Source organism: Poecilia mexicana, unplaced genomic scaffold (assembly GCF_051168715.1).
Source record: "Poecilia mexicana isolate PSO_F unplaced genomic scaffold, ASM5116871v1 scaffold_1, whole genome shotgun sequence".
Classification (NCBI taxonomy): domain Eukaryota; kingdom Metazoa; phylum Chordata; class Actinopteri; order Cyprinodontiformes; family Poeciliidae; genus Poecilia; species Poecilia mexicana.
In genome coordinates this window covers 10532555-10549467 of record NW_028263370.1, presented here as the reverse complement: position 1 = coordinate 10549467, position 16913 = coordinate 10532555, and the positions used below count along the sequence as shown (strand labels likewise).

The following is a 16913-nucleotide window of genomic DNA, read 5'->3' as shown; positions in this document are numbered from 1 at the left end:
AAATTAAAGAGGTTTTGGAAATAAGACGGATAATTTAAATTCCACTTCTTGATTTTTTTTTAGAATAAATAAAAGAATACATGAAAATACTTGATTTGTTTACCACATAGAAACTAATTTTTTTAAAAGTAATTTCTATAATCAAAATTTATAAAAATAAAAAAAATGTTCCCCTTTTTTGCAACATTTTGAAAATGCAGGGACTTTCCACAGAAAGCTTCCATTAAAGACTTCCCCCCAACCACCCCCCACCCCATTTACCTTTATTACAATTAATTTGGGCTGAGAGCATCTGTAATCCTGTTTGTCCCACTAGAGCCTTAATGACACATTAGGCTCTTAAGGCAACACAATGACTAATGTTATGTCCTCTACTTTTCTACTTTGGCATAGTAAAGCTAGTCTGTATACGAACATCAAAGTGTGTGTGCTAATGCGAGTGTGGAAGGTAACATAATGCAAGGTAACAGATTTCTGCCTCCATTTCCCTTTCCTCCTCATATGTCATTTAACAACTGGCTAAAAGCCTGCCCCGATATGTCAAGATTACACTTGCAAATATGTGAGAAAACCTCCTGGAAATACAAGAGATTGTTAGGAGTTGGATGGGGTCTGGTGCTGAATTTGACCCTGAAGTTCAAAGCGCATTGGTCAAGCTACGCATGTCGGTTTTCTTCCTTTCAGCTTGCTGCATTGCCCCACAACAAATGGCTGCATTGTGACATTGCTATTTAGCAGAAGCAGTGACTAACTACAGTGTGAGCTGGAAGATAAATAACTCATTCTGACTGTAATGTTTAAAATCCATGTGGATAAAAATGCTATATGAGCCTTAGCCAAGGGCAATCTAGCAATAAATTATAAGGAAACTGGAAACGTATCCCTTTTTATGGCTTTATCTGTTCAAAAATCAGTTCTTCACCGTCACAGACCTTATACGTTTCCATTCCCTTGGCTCTTCAATGTACTTGCTGATCTGAGAACAATTCAAAAAAATGTCTGTTTGTACGTTCCACAAGTTATTTACAAAGTCAAACAGGAGAAACGTGCAAACTAGAAGCCGGTTTCTGTTAACTTCAAAAACACTCCATGTTTCTTAATGTTGTGCCACCATAATTACTGCAGATAAAAAAGAAAAAAAAAAGAGAAGGTGCTCACAGAGAGGGAAAATTTCCACCGTCAACAGGCTGTAGTCTGGAGTTCACAGTGGTGGTCCTCTCTTTGCTACTATCTGTTTGTGATGGCAGGGATATGCATAACTAATGAGAGAGCTGTTATTTTTACAGGCTGATAGTGACCAAGACATTAAAAGAAGCAGTTTTAACCTCAGGGGGGGCTGGAGGACAGTTTACCGTGACGTGTCCATTTGATATGAGCTCATTTAGTTATCAGTGACACACGGATACGAGGCATTCTGTTCCACTCAATTATCAAAAGGGCAGAACAATAGTGCAGTAACACAGAGATAAGTCAGCACATTTGGTGTCTCATTAAACACGATAGAGACTAAATAGCTCTTTTACTCATGCTCTGAGTGGTCAGTGTGTCTCAGTGTTTCGTCATGCGAGGCAGACTTTGGATGAAGAGAAAGGATGTTACCAGGTGTACTTTTCTCTTCAAAACCAGATGAGCAATTTGATTGCTTGCTTTTGTGGTAAACCGCTGAAAAGAGTCGGATAGTTGCCTGGCAACAATGCAAATAAATTTGTATGCTGGAAATGCGGCAACCGAGGATCTTTACCTTTACAATCTGTTGATCAACCTGCTTCATTTTTATAACCCGAAGCTAATAAAAGAAACTGCGGCTATGTCAAGAATTTGGCTGCGTCTTTTTTTATTTTTATTTTTTCCATTATTGATATTTCTATGTGCAGGAATTGAACTTTCATGAGAGAGTCGAGCCACAGTTTTCCATTTGTCAGTTGTCAAAATAAGAGTACAAAGCCATTAACATGAGTGATTATTTATAGACTTTCAGTTTGAAATGTGGTGGCATGAGACTCGATACAGCAGCTTAGTGAGAGGACTAGAGGGAGAGCTATCCAACGGAGCAGTAAACAAAGATCATTCTTCACCTTTAAAGAGCAATTTCTGTTACTGTCCCAGTCTCTCACTTGCACCAGTGTAATGGGGACCCCTCATTAACTTTATTAGATTTGGTCAAAAAAGAGTGACGGAGAAAACAAGATGTGAATGGCAGGTCATGCTTGCGCATTGTCTTGTGACTTTTTTTTTTTTTTTTAGGAATCGATGTGGTAGTATTCTCTTGATAAATGAAGCAGAAAATGTTTAGGAGCGAATCAAGGTGTTTCTGGAAAACACATTGGAAAAATGCAACTATGTGCATGCAATAGTTTAATGTGTATTTATCACAAATCATATAATTTCAGCATGCAACAGTACAGTACATATATATCAAGGGTTAAGGGTTCTGGAGTGCAGTGTAATTCAAATGTGTTAATCTATGCTACGATGCCGTGAGAGTCTATTGTAAACGGTACATTCAGAATTCTTTGAATATTTTTTACCAATTTGCGCCAGCTAAAAATACTTTCTCCTCTGTTCGAAAGATTTGCATTTAGCATAGTCTGCAATGAGATACCGACACCGTCTTTTTAACCTCAAGGCTAAGCTGTCATCCTGAGAAAGATAGTAAAAGTGAAGCGTCGCTCTTCATGGTTTCCGAGCAGAAACGTTAAGTCTTGAACGGGGTAATTAGCTGAAAGTGAAGCCTCTTCTTTGGCCAGACTTTGCAACGAACGTGATTGGAAGTATTTTTGTGTGAGTCACAAAAAAGATCCTGTCATAGGAACTCCTACCAGTAACCAACAGTGGCTCCCACTGTTTCGGTTCCTGTGCTTGTTATCGCCAGAGGAGGGGAAACTAGGGAAGGATGGAAGCTGGGCTGCTCGCCCTGAAAAACTCCCTACTGTCAAGTGAAAAGAAGCAGCTTGCGTCTCTGTTTGTATCAGGTGAACCATGTGGTAGTCTGCACCATCCTAAAGCCATCAGTAGGAGTTGGCATTGACAGGAAATGCAGCACAAAGGGGAATTGGAGACAACTAAATTGATACTTGCCAGATTGTCTAGTTGCTAGGTAACATTGGTAACAGTTCTGTCAGAATTTCCTGGTGTACAAAACACATTAGACGTCAGCGCAGTTTCTTAGAAAAATGTATTTTTAATGTTCAAAATCTGCTCTAAACAGCCCCAAATACACCTGAAAAAATAATATCTGATACTGAATGTACTGTCGGAGCATTAACACGGTGTTTTGTATTCCTTTTGCAGACTGGTAGAAAAGAAAAAGGGGACCCGCTGAACTCAGCCATTGACAAAATGACCAAAAAGACCAGGGACTTACGTCGACAGGTGAGTTCATAATATCTTGAAATCTCATCTGCCTTCACTCTGTATTAGCATCAAGAGTATCAATCAAACATTTTTTTTTACATTGTTTGTCTTTTCTGCATGTAGGCAAACAAAATCTACATATCATATATGTACCTTAAAAAAAAAAAAAAAGATTACAATTTTGTTGCTGACTTACTGATATGAGATGCATTTCAATTTCCAAGCTTGGTGATTGATTTGATTTTCCTCCACAACAAAACAACGCCTTCTGTTGTGGATCATGTTCACCCTTGTCAAAGAGATCTTGATATGCTTGGTTCTTCTCTCTGGCTGGTTGGATACAGTTTTTTTTTTTTTTGTTTGTTTTTTGTTGCTCATGTGAAGGATCCACTCTCCATGTATGGAAGGCCAAACTTGCCACAATCTAACTAATTTAAACCTATTCAATGAATTAGAATATTACTGAAAATATTATTCATTTGTATATTTAAAACAATTTTGGCATTTAAATATTCAGCTGTAAATGTATTTCTATGCTTATCTTCAATTTCATTTATAGCATCACATTTATTTATGTATGTATATTTATTGCCGTGGTTAGTCGCTGTATTGTGACACTTTTGGCATCCTATATTTGCGCACCAAAAGACTTGGTCTCTTTGGAACTCTGACGACGGCGAAATCCTTCCAGGTGGGAAAACTGCAATGGCTTTGCTGGTGGGGTATTTGGAGGGGACCGTTTGATGGGCTGGCAGGCGGTATTCACTCTGACAGGATGCTCTATTGACTCAGGGGTAGACTTGACAGAATGGGCGGTGTGTTTAAGCTTTCAGTTAACATGAGAGGGTAAACTCACAATGCACATGCAGGCGTTACGTTGAGTTGTGATACTGTAATTATGTCAACAAGACACGTGTTGTGGTTAGTGAGTCAGTGTAGAGACACCAGCACATCCTGAGGGGAGGAGCGCAGTTGTTCTGAGAATTTACGTCCCATGATCTCCTCAGCGAAAGGAGAAATCATGTTGCAAACAAGCCCAAATGACAGGCAACATTTGTGAAATGGGAGCAGGTAAGACCAAGCAAGGCTTGTGACAACACCGCTGGAGACACGGCATGATGTTTTCGCTTTCATGCTGATGTGTACACACACACACACACGAGACAATCCTAAGCTGTCTGTTATCCGGGACAAATTCAGAAGCTGTCAAGGGTACTGCTCGATCATGCCTTCATTCTGCATTTGTGGAAAACGTTGCTGCGCCATCATGTCTCGGAGAAGGGATGAATTGCAATATTTACATGTCTTAAATGTAGAAGGATTCTGTTTTAATTTCAACACGCTTCACTTGTGTATTTTTCATTCAAAGAGTAAAGCTCAAGTGTTTAACTAAACTCCTTTGACTTCCAGCTTGGCACTCTTGTTGTTATTCTTGCGTTAATAATAACACATGCTGGAGGACATTTACTGGACCAGGCAAAAGCATTGCTATTCCTTAAACGTTTTTGTATTTTGTCATTCTTCTAGGACTCAATTTAGCATATTACTGTGAAGTGGAAGGAAGAGCACACATGGTTAACCCTTTTTTTTTTTTTTTTTTTTTTTGCAGAGTTTTTGGGTTGTGTTTCTAACACACATCTACAGACTGACATTTTTGCCTGGTCTTCTTTGGAAGCTAGCTCAAGTTTAGTCAGAATGGTTGGAAGGCGTATGCGATCATCAGTTTCCATAGCTTGAAACTGATTTTCATGTGGATATAGATCTGAACTTTGACTGCGACATGTATATGCTTCTATGTTGAGGGTGATGCTGCTCTTCTCCCCTGATCTAATCATGTCCTCCCATTGTCACAGCAGAAAAACAGCATGTGCACAGCATGGTGCTGCCAATAGCATGTTTCACTGCTGACAAAACTGTGATGGTAATTTCTTGGTATTTAGGGCAGTACTTTTCTATACAGACAGCGTTTTGGATGCATCTGAGGCAGAGATTAAATTAAACACAGGTGTTTACAACCAAATCTGAAGACATTTGGTTGCACTGGATTTTATTTAAAGGGAAATAAAATCCCTTTCACTTCCTAGTTGTGCACTTTGTGTCAAATAAAATCGAAATAATTACGGGAGTTTTGTAACGTGACAAAATCCAAAAAAAGTTAGTGACTTGCTTTTGAAGACACTGTGAAAAGAATAAAGTAAAACTAAAACTCCTCAAGGCATTTTCATTGCTCTCTTGTTGAGAGTTACATGATAGTAGGTGACTGCTGGACTGTGCCCCTCAACAGAGTAACCCACTGAAATTTTCATAGGCTCACAACAGGCTCTCTCAAGTGCAACAAGCACAACACAGCCCCAGTGACAGAAAAACAACCCACGTCCATCCATGAAATGTGAAGATCAGACAAGATCACATCTAAACCAAAAGCTTTCCTCTAACTTGATTTCCAAAAGTCCCCTCTCCTTATGCCTCACCAGTCTTTTAACAGCAGGTGACCCTCTGCTACCCAGTCGTACATCTGGTACTTGCAGCACATGATTATTCTCCATGAATGTCCCTGTTCCACTAGGAACACTTGCAACACAGATTTAAAATGTCCAAGTAATAAAATAGCAAGATTGATTAAATGTATTAGTATTTTAGAAAAAAGAAAAAAAACAACATTTAGAAATAAAAGCATGTGTTGCCTTCAGAAATGAGGGAATAAAGGATTTTGAGAAGACAATTGCAATTGAAGAAAAGGAAGGCATTTAAAAATGTATGAAGGCAGTGATAGCTGAAGTGTGAAAGTACAATCACTACTCTCGAGAATGGTTCTCTCTATTTTTTATGCTGTTCTAACCCACCCACCCACTCACTCGAACACAGACATGCACGCACGCACACCCACACGCGTGCACGCACACACGCACAAATATGGACCGATATTACATTAAATCAGTAAATTAAGTCTTGCACCTCAAAGAGATAAAGTTGGCACAAAGGTTTATGCCATGTCACGCTTTCATTGGAAAGACACAGACATAGAAAGCTAACCAGAAATATTAAAAAAATTATAAGAGTTCAGAATCCTGTCAGAGGAGCCTTGTTGCTTTCTTTAACCTCCTTCCTCTTTCTCTGTCTGATTTTGATGAAAGAAAGTTGGCAAAACATCTGGAGTAAAACCTTTGCAATAATTCTCCCTATCCGCTTTGTGTTGCTGTAGTTTAATAACCTCCAGAGAGTTTTTTACAAAGAAATTGATCAAAATATGTTTGTTTATCCCACGGGCCAATATCAACCACAGAATATTGAACTAAAAATGTCACATTTTTATATTAGCCTTTATAAAAAAAAACCTAATTGTACAGTTTGTCACACCAAAGTCTACACAGACAGCAGCTTAGAATTTATAACCACATCAAGCAACCAGACCATAGTCAATAAATTTAATCAGAACTGATCTTATTTCCTTCTTTTTCTACATATGATAGTAAAATCAGTCAATGTGCACCTCCTTTTATACAGTACTTTATTCCCTTTAGCTTTAAATTGTGAAAAAAACAAAAGAAACACACAATAAACCAGAGGTTCCCAAACTGTGGGGCGCGCCCCTAGAGGAGGCGCCGTGTCATTGCAGGGGGGGCGCGGGAAGCCGTCTGGATGAAAAAACAAAACAAAACATGAACACTGTATGCGCTGGGTTTTTACCTTAGAATGGCCAACTCTCTGTTATTCCTATGTCAATTTGATACAGTAGAGGCTTCCACACTTCCCATATTTGTGTCCTCTGTCACTTTTATCAGCAGTTAAAACTGTTTAATCCGTTGTTAACATGTTGTAACCTGTTTTTCCGAGTCGCCTTTAAACGCAACATGAGTGCTACGACGCTCGCGCTGGGTTTACACCTGTGAAGGAGACCTGCTGCTGCTGTGCGGAGCTACGTAGGTTTGTGTTAAAATCACGGCAGAAAACCAGCAAAACGCAAAGAACTTTTCACAGTTTTTCCCTCCAAACTAACCGACTGAGTTGAGTAAAGCTGTTGGATGCAGGTAATGTTAGCTAAAAGATGACTAGCTAATATCAATACAGAACCTTTAGCTTAACAAGCACCTTGTAGGCTACCGATGTTGGTGTCTATTTTCAGCTACGTACATTCGCAGCTGAATGTACGTCCACCTACGTACGTACGTCACACACGTCGTTTCAACCAGACAGCCATTTGTAATCCGTAGAGGGGGCGCAGAAAATGTTTGGAAACCACTGGGGGGTGCAGAAGAAAAAGTTTGGGAACCACTGGGGGGTGCAGAAGAAAAAGTTTGGGAACCACTGCAATAAACTGCATAAGACGTTTTCAAAAAATAAGGAAAAATAAAACCATTACACCACAGAAAATAAAATCAGACTCTGAGGGGGATTTTTATCTAAATGGTTCACAACCGTGGCATAATGTGTGTCATAATAGCAGTAGGAAAGGGTTTAAGAGTAACACACAACTGCGGCAGACGATGAGTGGCAAAGAATACACCCCCATTTAATTTCCTTGAAACAAATCCAGTCGGTATCTGGTCGGCAACTAACTGATGCATTTCTCTTAAACTAAAGCATCTTGTCTCTTCTAATGTGCATCCCCTTAATTGTCCACAAAGCATATCAGTATTATAATCTTGATTTCATTTATGAAAGCAATATTGATGTTGTACAGGTTGTTTAAGCAGCAGGATATGATCCTTACAAAGCATAATTTACAACCATTATTGCAGTATTTAAGGAAAAATTTAATACCTTGAGATGATAGTGTAAAAGCTACAAGTTGCTTTTCATCAGATTTCTTAAATTACTAAAACAGTGGCAGTCTCTTTTCACCACAAGGTCTTGAGTTCAACAAAACAGAGGTCATAATTTGTTATAAATGTTTTACTTGTTTAGAGAATGGGTGTTCCTCCTCAGAGAACCCCATTAGCACATTTAATAACAATCAGGATTTAGCATAACATCAACTGTGCATTGACTGTGAGCTGTCGTAACAGATTAGAGATGTTAAATGTCAAAGCAAGCTAATGAGTGAACCTAGCATTCTTTAACACATTAATTAGCCCATCAAGTGAAGCTTGAAGATTAGCATTCCAAACTGGCAGTGGTTCAGGACATTTTTACAGCTCAGCTGATTTATGGACATAACAGGCCTAAATGGTTTTATATCACTAGAATTGTCTACATTTATCTCTGTCATTAATGGCTAAAAAATAACCACACAGAAAGAAACTGGCAATAAGGTTTTTAAACATGTTACTGAATATGATAAACATAAAATGCATTTTTTTAAGACAATGGACTTGAACGAACACACTACCTAAATAATACATGATAAGACAAGGTAGGTATTTCTAAGATATGGACATTGAGTTTTAAATATTTTGAACTGTCTTAATGTAGCTTTACAAAACAGATCCAACGATCTGGTCTCATTTAAATTATAAGATTTTGGCTACAGGAATTTAAATAGCAGATGTCTGCAAAGCTCTGGATTTCTTAATTTTATCTCCAAAAGCAATCTATCTCCATCAACCAAAGAAATGGAAAAACTTCCAAGATAAAGTGATAATTTATTTTTGTCTCAAGTAGCTTTTGAGGCCAAAAGCTATTTTAACTGTATTTTTTTAATGATGTGTCATGAAACATTGAACTTCTACATATATCCTAAATTCTTAGTTATTACCCTAGTCAGACCTCAGTATATAGCTTCCCTTATTTGAATGCATTGGTTTCCTCCAGGTGCTTTAGTTTGCTATCACAGTCCAGAGATATGCATGTCAGTTTAATTAGTTATTCCAAATTGACTATAGGAGGGATTGTGCACTCACATCATTGTGTTTCTCTGTGTAAGCTCAGTAATGGACTACATGATGTTACCCGGCTCTAACTCAGTGACAGCCCTCTGAAACCCCATAAAAAAATACATGCATTGAACATTGATGGGTTTTATTATGCCTGCAAGCAACAATACTGCTATCAGAAAGACGATGCCATATTTTATACAAGTAAAAAAAAAAAAAAGGCTTGACTATGGACTTGATAGCCAAATGTGGATATACAAGAAGGACAGAAGGAAGATATATAGCAGGACTCTGTTGTATAGCAATAGTGGCAATATTTAAATGTGTTTTTTGCCTTTAATTAGTATTCATTCAAACTCCAGTCCAACAAAGCTCTCTGAAATGAGCCATGTGTTGTACCCCCTGTCATCTTGTCTGTAATGAATATATCTGTCAAGTGATCTCTTTGGGCTGTGTTCTGACTGATGGCTGATTCCTGGATTCCCTATGGCGTATCTGCCTCACAAATTCTGGCCCATATGTTATTTTAGTCTCTCTGTCACTTCCTCTCTTTCTGCTTAAAGATCCTGGAATCATTTTGCTTTCTGCCATTAGTTTGTTGATTAGTGCAGCTGTTTTTTAATTGTTGAGGGTTTGCTGTTAAGGAGAAACAGCTGTCCCAAATCTTCTGAGCTGGAACTGTTTCATGACTAAATCTACACACTTTCATATTTTGTTTTCTCCAGTCCTTTTTTAACAAACCGGTTTTGCAGCTTATAAAAATTTGACGCTTTCTTTAGAAGATAATTTCAAAAAACTAAACCGAAACAGAACCTTTAATAAACTATTTTAATATTGGTTGGTGCTGCAACAAAGTTACACTGTCTGATATTTTCCTATTTAAGCATACTCTTATGCAGATTACATATTTTGGAGCGAAATTATTTTTGCAAGGACATAAATTATTTATTTGCTTTTATTCAAAGGATACCACACTGATAGACTCGCTCTGAGAGCCCAGGCCTGTCAGAGACTTCTTTGTGGTAGAAATCATTTCTCCTCTTTTCAACAAAGTTTTGCTCAAGGTTAACTTATTTTCTGTTGGATGTGTATTTTTTATTATTTTTTGCTAAATAAAACAGTCCTATTTTTTGAAATCACGGTGCTTTGATTAAGGCATTAAACTCATTTAGAAAGTACGAGAATGAATTTTGAGAATGCTGTTCTTTTCTCACGTAGTTCAAATTCTATCATTATCACTTGCTTTCTTTCTTTTTTTTTTTTTCTAAAAGCACCTACAACTGCATCATTTGTATCTACCGGTGTTTACACACCAACTAGGCGTAACGTTATGACCACTGAAACGTGAAACAACACTGGCTGTGAGTCAGTCGCGTATATTAGACAGGGAGTGGACATTTTGTGCTCAGAGCTGATATGTAAGAAGCTGGAAAAATTGTGATAGCTACGAGATTGGGTCCCAACGACAGCTCAAGCTAAACCTCTCTCATGTAGTCCAATCCAAGAGACAAGCTAGTGTAGTTACAATTTCTGTGACTAAATGGGGTTAATGATTAGTCTTTTGAAACCCTCCTCAAAACACCTTCTATAGAGCAAACATCCAATTTACCATGAAACTGATAACTTATATAATTATCATTCTAAATATTCTGCTTTAGGCATATATTCTTTTGGAATCTTTCACTTTTAGAATCATTAAAATCTGCCTGCACATTAGTGAGGAATATCAGCCTGTTAATCTTTTTCTACAGACTGAATTTTTTAAAACTTTTTACACCATATTCAAAGATTCTTTTAGAAAAACATTGAAATGATGCTGGAGTTCTCTTTACTGTCATGCTCCCTTCAAATGAAGGCGCTGGGATGAGTTTTACCAGGTATTTTTTTCTGTTCATGGTCACTCGGTTCCTCTTTCCGCCGTTCCCCTTGCCTTTTTCCTTTCACACATTGTCCTTTGCTTCTTGATAAATATCATATATGAGAGCTATTACTTAATTTTTGATTTGCACAGGCTGCTTCCCCTCAGCCATGAGTCCAGCCACTTATATTGTGATTGCTCTTGACATTTTAATAAGAAACTTTCCCAAGCTGACCCCAGAGTACCCACCGCAAAGTGTTCTGAATCTCAAGTGAAACCTAACAGAAGCTGAAGTGCGACAGTAAACATCAAAAAATCCACCACGGTGTTTTCTTGCAAACTCAGATCCTTTCTTTTTGCATTTGGAAGAGCTCTGCCAAACTCCAAACAAGTCGAGATGCTATAATGTCTGAATCCATGCGTATACTCATGATAATTCAGGCTACATTTCTTAGAATCCTTTGAACACAAATGCATTTCTTTGTTTTTGAGTCACGCTGATCATAGTGGATGTTGGCAACAGTCTCCTCCAGGCTTCCACTTTCATGAGAGAGCAGGTTCCTACAAAATACAAACAATTCTCCCATTGAAAGCCACATGTGGAAAATGAATGCTAATCTTATCTTTGAAGATTACATACAGGACCTGCACATATTCCCCTCCATCGAGTTTTGTTTAAAATAAGACTTTCTTTAGAAAAATTCAGAAGCAGCCAGACGTTATTTTTTTGTCTGATGGTACATTATTTCATTATTTAATTTTTCACGGTACATCTATTGATAGTACTAATTTTAGCAATGATACTAGAACATTTATTTAGTGTTACTTGTTTATTATATATATATATATATATATATATATATATATATATATATATATATATATATATATATACAGACTAAAACATTTATTAAGGGTAATGCTGTTCTAATGAAGTCATGAGAAACTCATGAGTATGTTTTCAGAATATGAATATTAATGTTGCAGACAGCAATGATAAGTTCAAGCATACACGTTTGCTTATGTTTGTGGTCATTAAGGGTAGGCCAGTTGATCAGTCAGACACAACCTAAATTACAGGCAGACGTTCCATATTAATTAATGATCACAGAACATTGCAGAAACCAGATTGGCTCTACACTTCTTTTCCAGATAATTTGTTCGCTGACATGCTACCACAGGGCCCTCAAAATACATCTCCAGCTTCGCTGAACTTGCAATACACTTCCGCATCTATCAGAAAACAAAGTGTAGACCAATATTTACAAATTTCATCGCAGTGGTATCCAAACATTGTCTTGCAAAAGTGTTGATATCCTTAGAATTTTTTTTTTTTTAAATATTTTGTAATGACATAACCACAAACTTCACTATAGGGGAATTTACTAGTATGTGATAGACAAACACACACACACACACAAAAATTAAAATATATTTACATCATGTCCATACTGTATGTGGTCTGCCTCCCAGAGTCAGTACTTTTGTGTATTGGGGTATGTCTACAGTTCAGACTCGGTCAGATTAGATTGAAAATATTTGTGTCTTCCAGATACCACAGTCCCTGAGTTGGGTAAATAACTGTTTGAACATTGAATAGGCCATTTTAAACCATAAAAATGCTTTTATCTAAAAACAAGAATTGTAGGCCTGGCTGAATGTTAAGCGTCGTTGTCCAGCTAGAAGTCTTTTGGAGCCTTCAACTAATCTCCTTTCAGAATTGTGGTGTAATTTGCTCCACCAGGTTTCTTGTCGCTGCTGAATAAAGCTGTCCCTATGTTATGATGCCAATGCCATGTGTGAAATGTTGTCTTGATGTATTAACAAAAAGAATTTCAAGGTGAAGTGCAGTTTTTCCTTCCCAGATTCTCTTTTGCACATACCCGAAAAAGTTCAATTTAGATATCTTTTGAAAGATTATTCCTCCATTTTATTACTGTGCCCCACATATATTTTTTGCAATTTGACTTGATTTGGTTTTTGGCAATGACTTTCTTCTACCATAAAAGCCAGATTTATGGGGTGCATGACTTGTCCAGTCTCCTGCCTGAACTGCCGATCCCTGCAGCTCCACCATAGCCACCAGGGGCCTTCTATTTGCTTTATTTGATTAATGCTTTCATTGCCAATTTACAGTTGCGCCATATGGTTTTTTCATCATGTAAAGATACAATTTAAGTGTTTGGTGAGTTTTTTCAGAGCTTGTTTTATAATCTAACCTTGTTGTAAAATCACCCACAACTTTCTCTCTGACCTTTCAGCTGTTCCATGGTTTTCACGGTGCTGCTTGTTCTCTGCTGTCCTCTTAAACTTCTGAGCGAATTCAAAATGTAATTTTAGGTTTGTCGTTGCAATGAAAAGAATTTCAAAATGTTCAGTCAGCCTGAATATGCTTGCAATGCAGAGGACGTTTTAGTTGATTTTAAGTATTCATACATGATATTTTAGAGCTAAATAATGGAAATAAATTACTTAATTCATGACATGGGGAAAAAAAAGGTTTAATAAGAGACAGGCATAGAAGCTGAACCGAGGCTTTGCAATACGGATACGTATTGTTTTTTGGTCACCATACCAAAAACATAAATGAATGTCAACGGCTCCATCGCTGACATATGCTTCTGACAAATGTAGTTATATTAAACACCCTACACAGAAGTTGGTGACACATTTAAGTCTGTCTAGAAGAATATTCTTCTCCCAAAGAGATATTACAGAGCTGGATTGCTTATTTAGGCAGAAAGGTCTAAGTAGAAAAGAGTTTTTAAATGTATTGAACTTTAAAATATTCTTTGTGAGATTATGGCTCTTTTGTGAAAATCCACTTGTCAGAACAGTTGTAATTTTCCATTTTGACTGTGTAAAATGAGTTTTTTTTTTTTTTTTTGTAAATTGTAGACTAACATATTACAAGGTTTTGACCGAGTTAATAGCTTTGCCATTATATTTAATGGCACGTGAATGGGGCATTTTTAAAGCACTTCCCTGTTTGTTGTTTGATCATTATGCCATATTTTATTACCGTCACCTGCAAAATTTCTCTGTCAAAATGTTTCTACGAAACAAAAGGCACAACTGTAAAAGCTTGAGCTGTTGTGGCACTGCTCGACGATGGAGACAAATAGCTTCCCCACAAACCTATAATGAGCAGAGCCTGTGCTATATATTGGAATTCCAGTTCTATTTCCTTTAAGTGTTAGTGAAATACAGAGGGAGTGTTAGAGGACAGACAGTGGGAGGGAGTTTTGAGGGAGGTGAGATCTGAAATATTGAAGATGGATTTCTGTGGGAGTGGTGTGTGGGCATTAGAATGCTGATGCTGCAGGAGAGACTCCAACTCGGGAAATCACTTGTCTGTATCATCCCTCCACTCAAATCCCTGATTAGAATCTGTTTTACTTTTGGGTATTCATGACCATGCAGCGACTGGTGTCATTTTATCACTTCTTTAACGTGTACTTGCAATGTCTACCTACGTAGACATTTGCACATACGTGCAAAATGCAATCTGTTCTTTTAATTTTGCTACGAAAATTGTGGGCTGCAATTAATTTTTCAAAAAGTTCAAGATGGCAAAGTATTTCTGTTAGCATGTTCTGCTAACAGAACATATAAGGACATTCAGTTTTGAATTAACATGTGGTGCACTGGTGACTGATAAATTGGCTCATTTATCCCACCCCTCATTTCACTTGACTACACATAGCATACTTACAATTATCTTAAAAGACCTAGGCGTTTGCAAAAGTAGAAATTTTCTGTTACTTTTGTAGCTCCTGTCTGCTTGCAAACAGATGACAAAACTGAGATTTTTATAAGCAATTTCTAGCCTGGAGATTTCTAAAACCTCAGTTTGTGGTGAATGTGTGTGGCTTAGATATCTGAAGATAATTACAAACAATTATGTGGAGGTTCTCTTTGCACCTGCTGAAAACATTAACTGTGCTAGAAACAACAATGGTGCTGTCTTTCATGTGTTTTTTTTGTTTTTTGTTTTTTTCCCACATCTGTCTCGTCTTATCCTTCTGCTGTTTTCATCTGTTTGCATAAATAACGAGTGACATTTGTTTTGGGAGCATCTTCAGCCTGGCGTTACTCTGTCATGTGTTCTCTTTAAACTCTGATGTCAGATTTTCCAGGTTTTGAACCCAGTGAGAGGGCAATTCATATGGTGTCTTGCGATATTTGCATAACTTGTAGGCTCCTCTCTTTTTATTGGTTTTACTTGTCGCACAATGGATTAGCAAAGGAGGAGCTTATGTGTGTATTTATGTAAAACACACACAAAAAAAGCGTCTTATAACTGCAACACTGTTCATGTTGCTCATGTTAAAAAGCTGAGCAGTGGATTTAGTGTATTTGTAAACATGTCAACCCCGCTTTTAGTAGTTAATACCAAAAAAAAAATTGGAAAATCCCACCGGTTTTCTGAATTGTATCTAGACGGGGCACAAATCTGGTATGATATTAATAATTCTATTCTCCACATTATCACTAGTTTATATGTATCGTAGCATTTATGATTGAATTACACAGACCCTGTAAACACAGATTCTGCCACTGATGTGTGTGGGATGTCAACTGAGCTTAAGCTTGTAATGGATGCTTGTGATTTAGAGGTGACTGAAAGTTGGCATGTGACATCTTTATTGTTGTCTGTGTGTCTGTCTGTATGTTATATATATATATATATATATATATATATATATATATATATATATATATATATATATATATATATATATATAGTACTCATACTGAAATATGAGCTCTCTTTGTCTTTCTTGAATTCTTAATTCAAAATCTGGTCTCAGAAATGTCTGCATATAAAAAGGAGACTAAAGTCAATTAACTCTGCTAAGCTTCCTTTTAATTAAACCTGTTCCTTCTTGATATCATCGTGTAAAAACTGGAGAACAAAAACAGACAGGAAGGAGAAGACAAGTTGCTTAGATATAATCTGAATGTGAGACCACTCTACTGTATTTGTGTTTGTTGGACATTACTTTTGTTTAATATCAGATAATCCAATAATAAACCACTTAAAAAAAATAGGCAGTTGAAAGAAGAGCCTACACTGGTGTGAACTAGTGTAATTACGGGCACCAATGGCAAGTAGCATCCGCGTTAGAATTATTACTATGTTTGAAATGTTTCCATTAATAGTAGACTATAGATCGAAGTGTTTCAATTTATAGTAAAGCAATGTATAAGTAAGCTTCTGAAGAGTGTAATCAGAAAATAAAGGTGTGAAATCTGTAGGAATTATTTTTCTTACTTAGTTTGAGGTGGTCTCGTATGAAAAACTCCCTTTTTCAGTCGTGGTTTCTGCATTGCTACTGTGGCATTTCATCAGATATCCCATCTACTGAGACCAAGGATCATTTACCATCTAATAAAGCAAGCAGTCCCTGGCCAGTTTGTTTCAAAATTATTCAATAAACAAAGAATGTAAATCACAATGTCTGCCACCGTAAAAGTCTTTATGGGAAAAATTTCACCTTAAAGCATTTCACATCTTTTCCTTTTGACAAATGTCCTTTTTCACACACTTCCCTTCTGCAATGCCCTTTACTTCTTTCTCCATTCTACCCATTATTACTACATCAAATTCTTTACAGTAAGTAAGACATCCTTGGATCCAAATTTAATGCACTAATGTGGACTGTTCTCTCTCGTTTCCTTTTCTGTCTCTTTGTTGCAGCTGAGGAAGGCAGTGATGGACCACATCTCAGACTCTTTCCTGGAGACCAATGTTCCCCTTCTGGTGCTCATCGAAGCGGCTAAGAGTGGGAATGAGAAGGAGGTCAAGGAGTACGCCCAGGTGTTCCGTGAACATGCCAACAAGTTGGTGGAGGTCAGTTATGAATTAAACTTTTTGACACAAA

The 16913-nt window shown here is 37.3% G+C and overlaps 1 protein-coding gene across 2 annotated transcripts in view; it reads left to right on the top strand.

Annotated features, from left to right (window-relative positions):
- Positions 1 to 16913, top strand: part of ctnna2 (catenin (cadherin-associated protein), alpha 2) — a 304010-nt gene that overhangs the window by 194315 nt on the left and 92782 nt on the right. For both annotated transcript variants that reach the window (XM_088004302.1, XM_088004304.1), the window contains exons 8-9: positions 3292 to 3372; positions 16730 to 16882. In XM_088004302.1, the coding sequence (XP_087860428.1) occupies positions 3292 to 3372; positions 16730 to 16882 (234 nt within the window). The remainder of the gene's footprint in view (positions 1 to 3291; positions 3373 to 16729; positions 16883 to 16913) is intronic.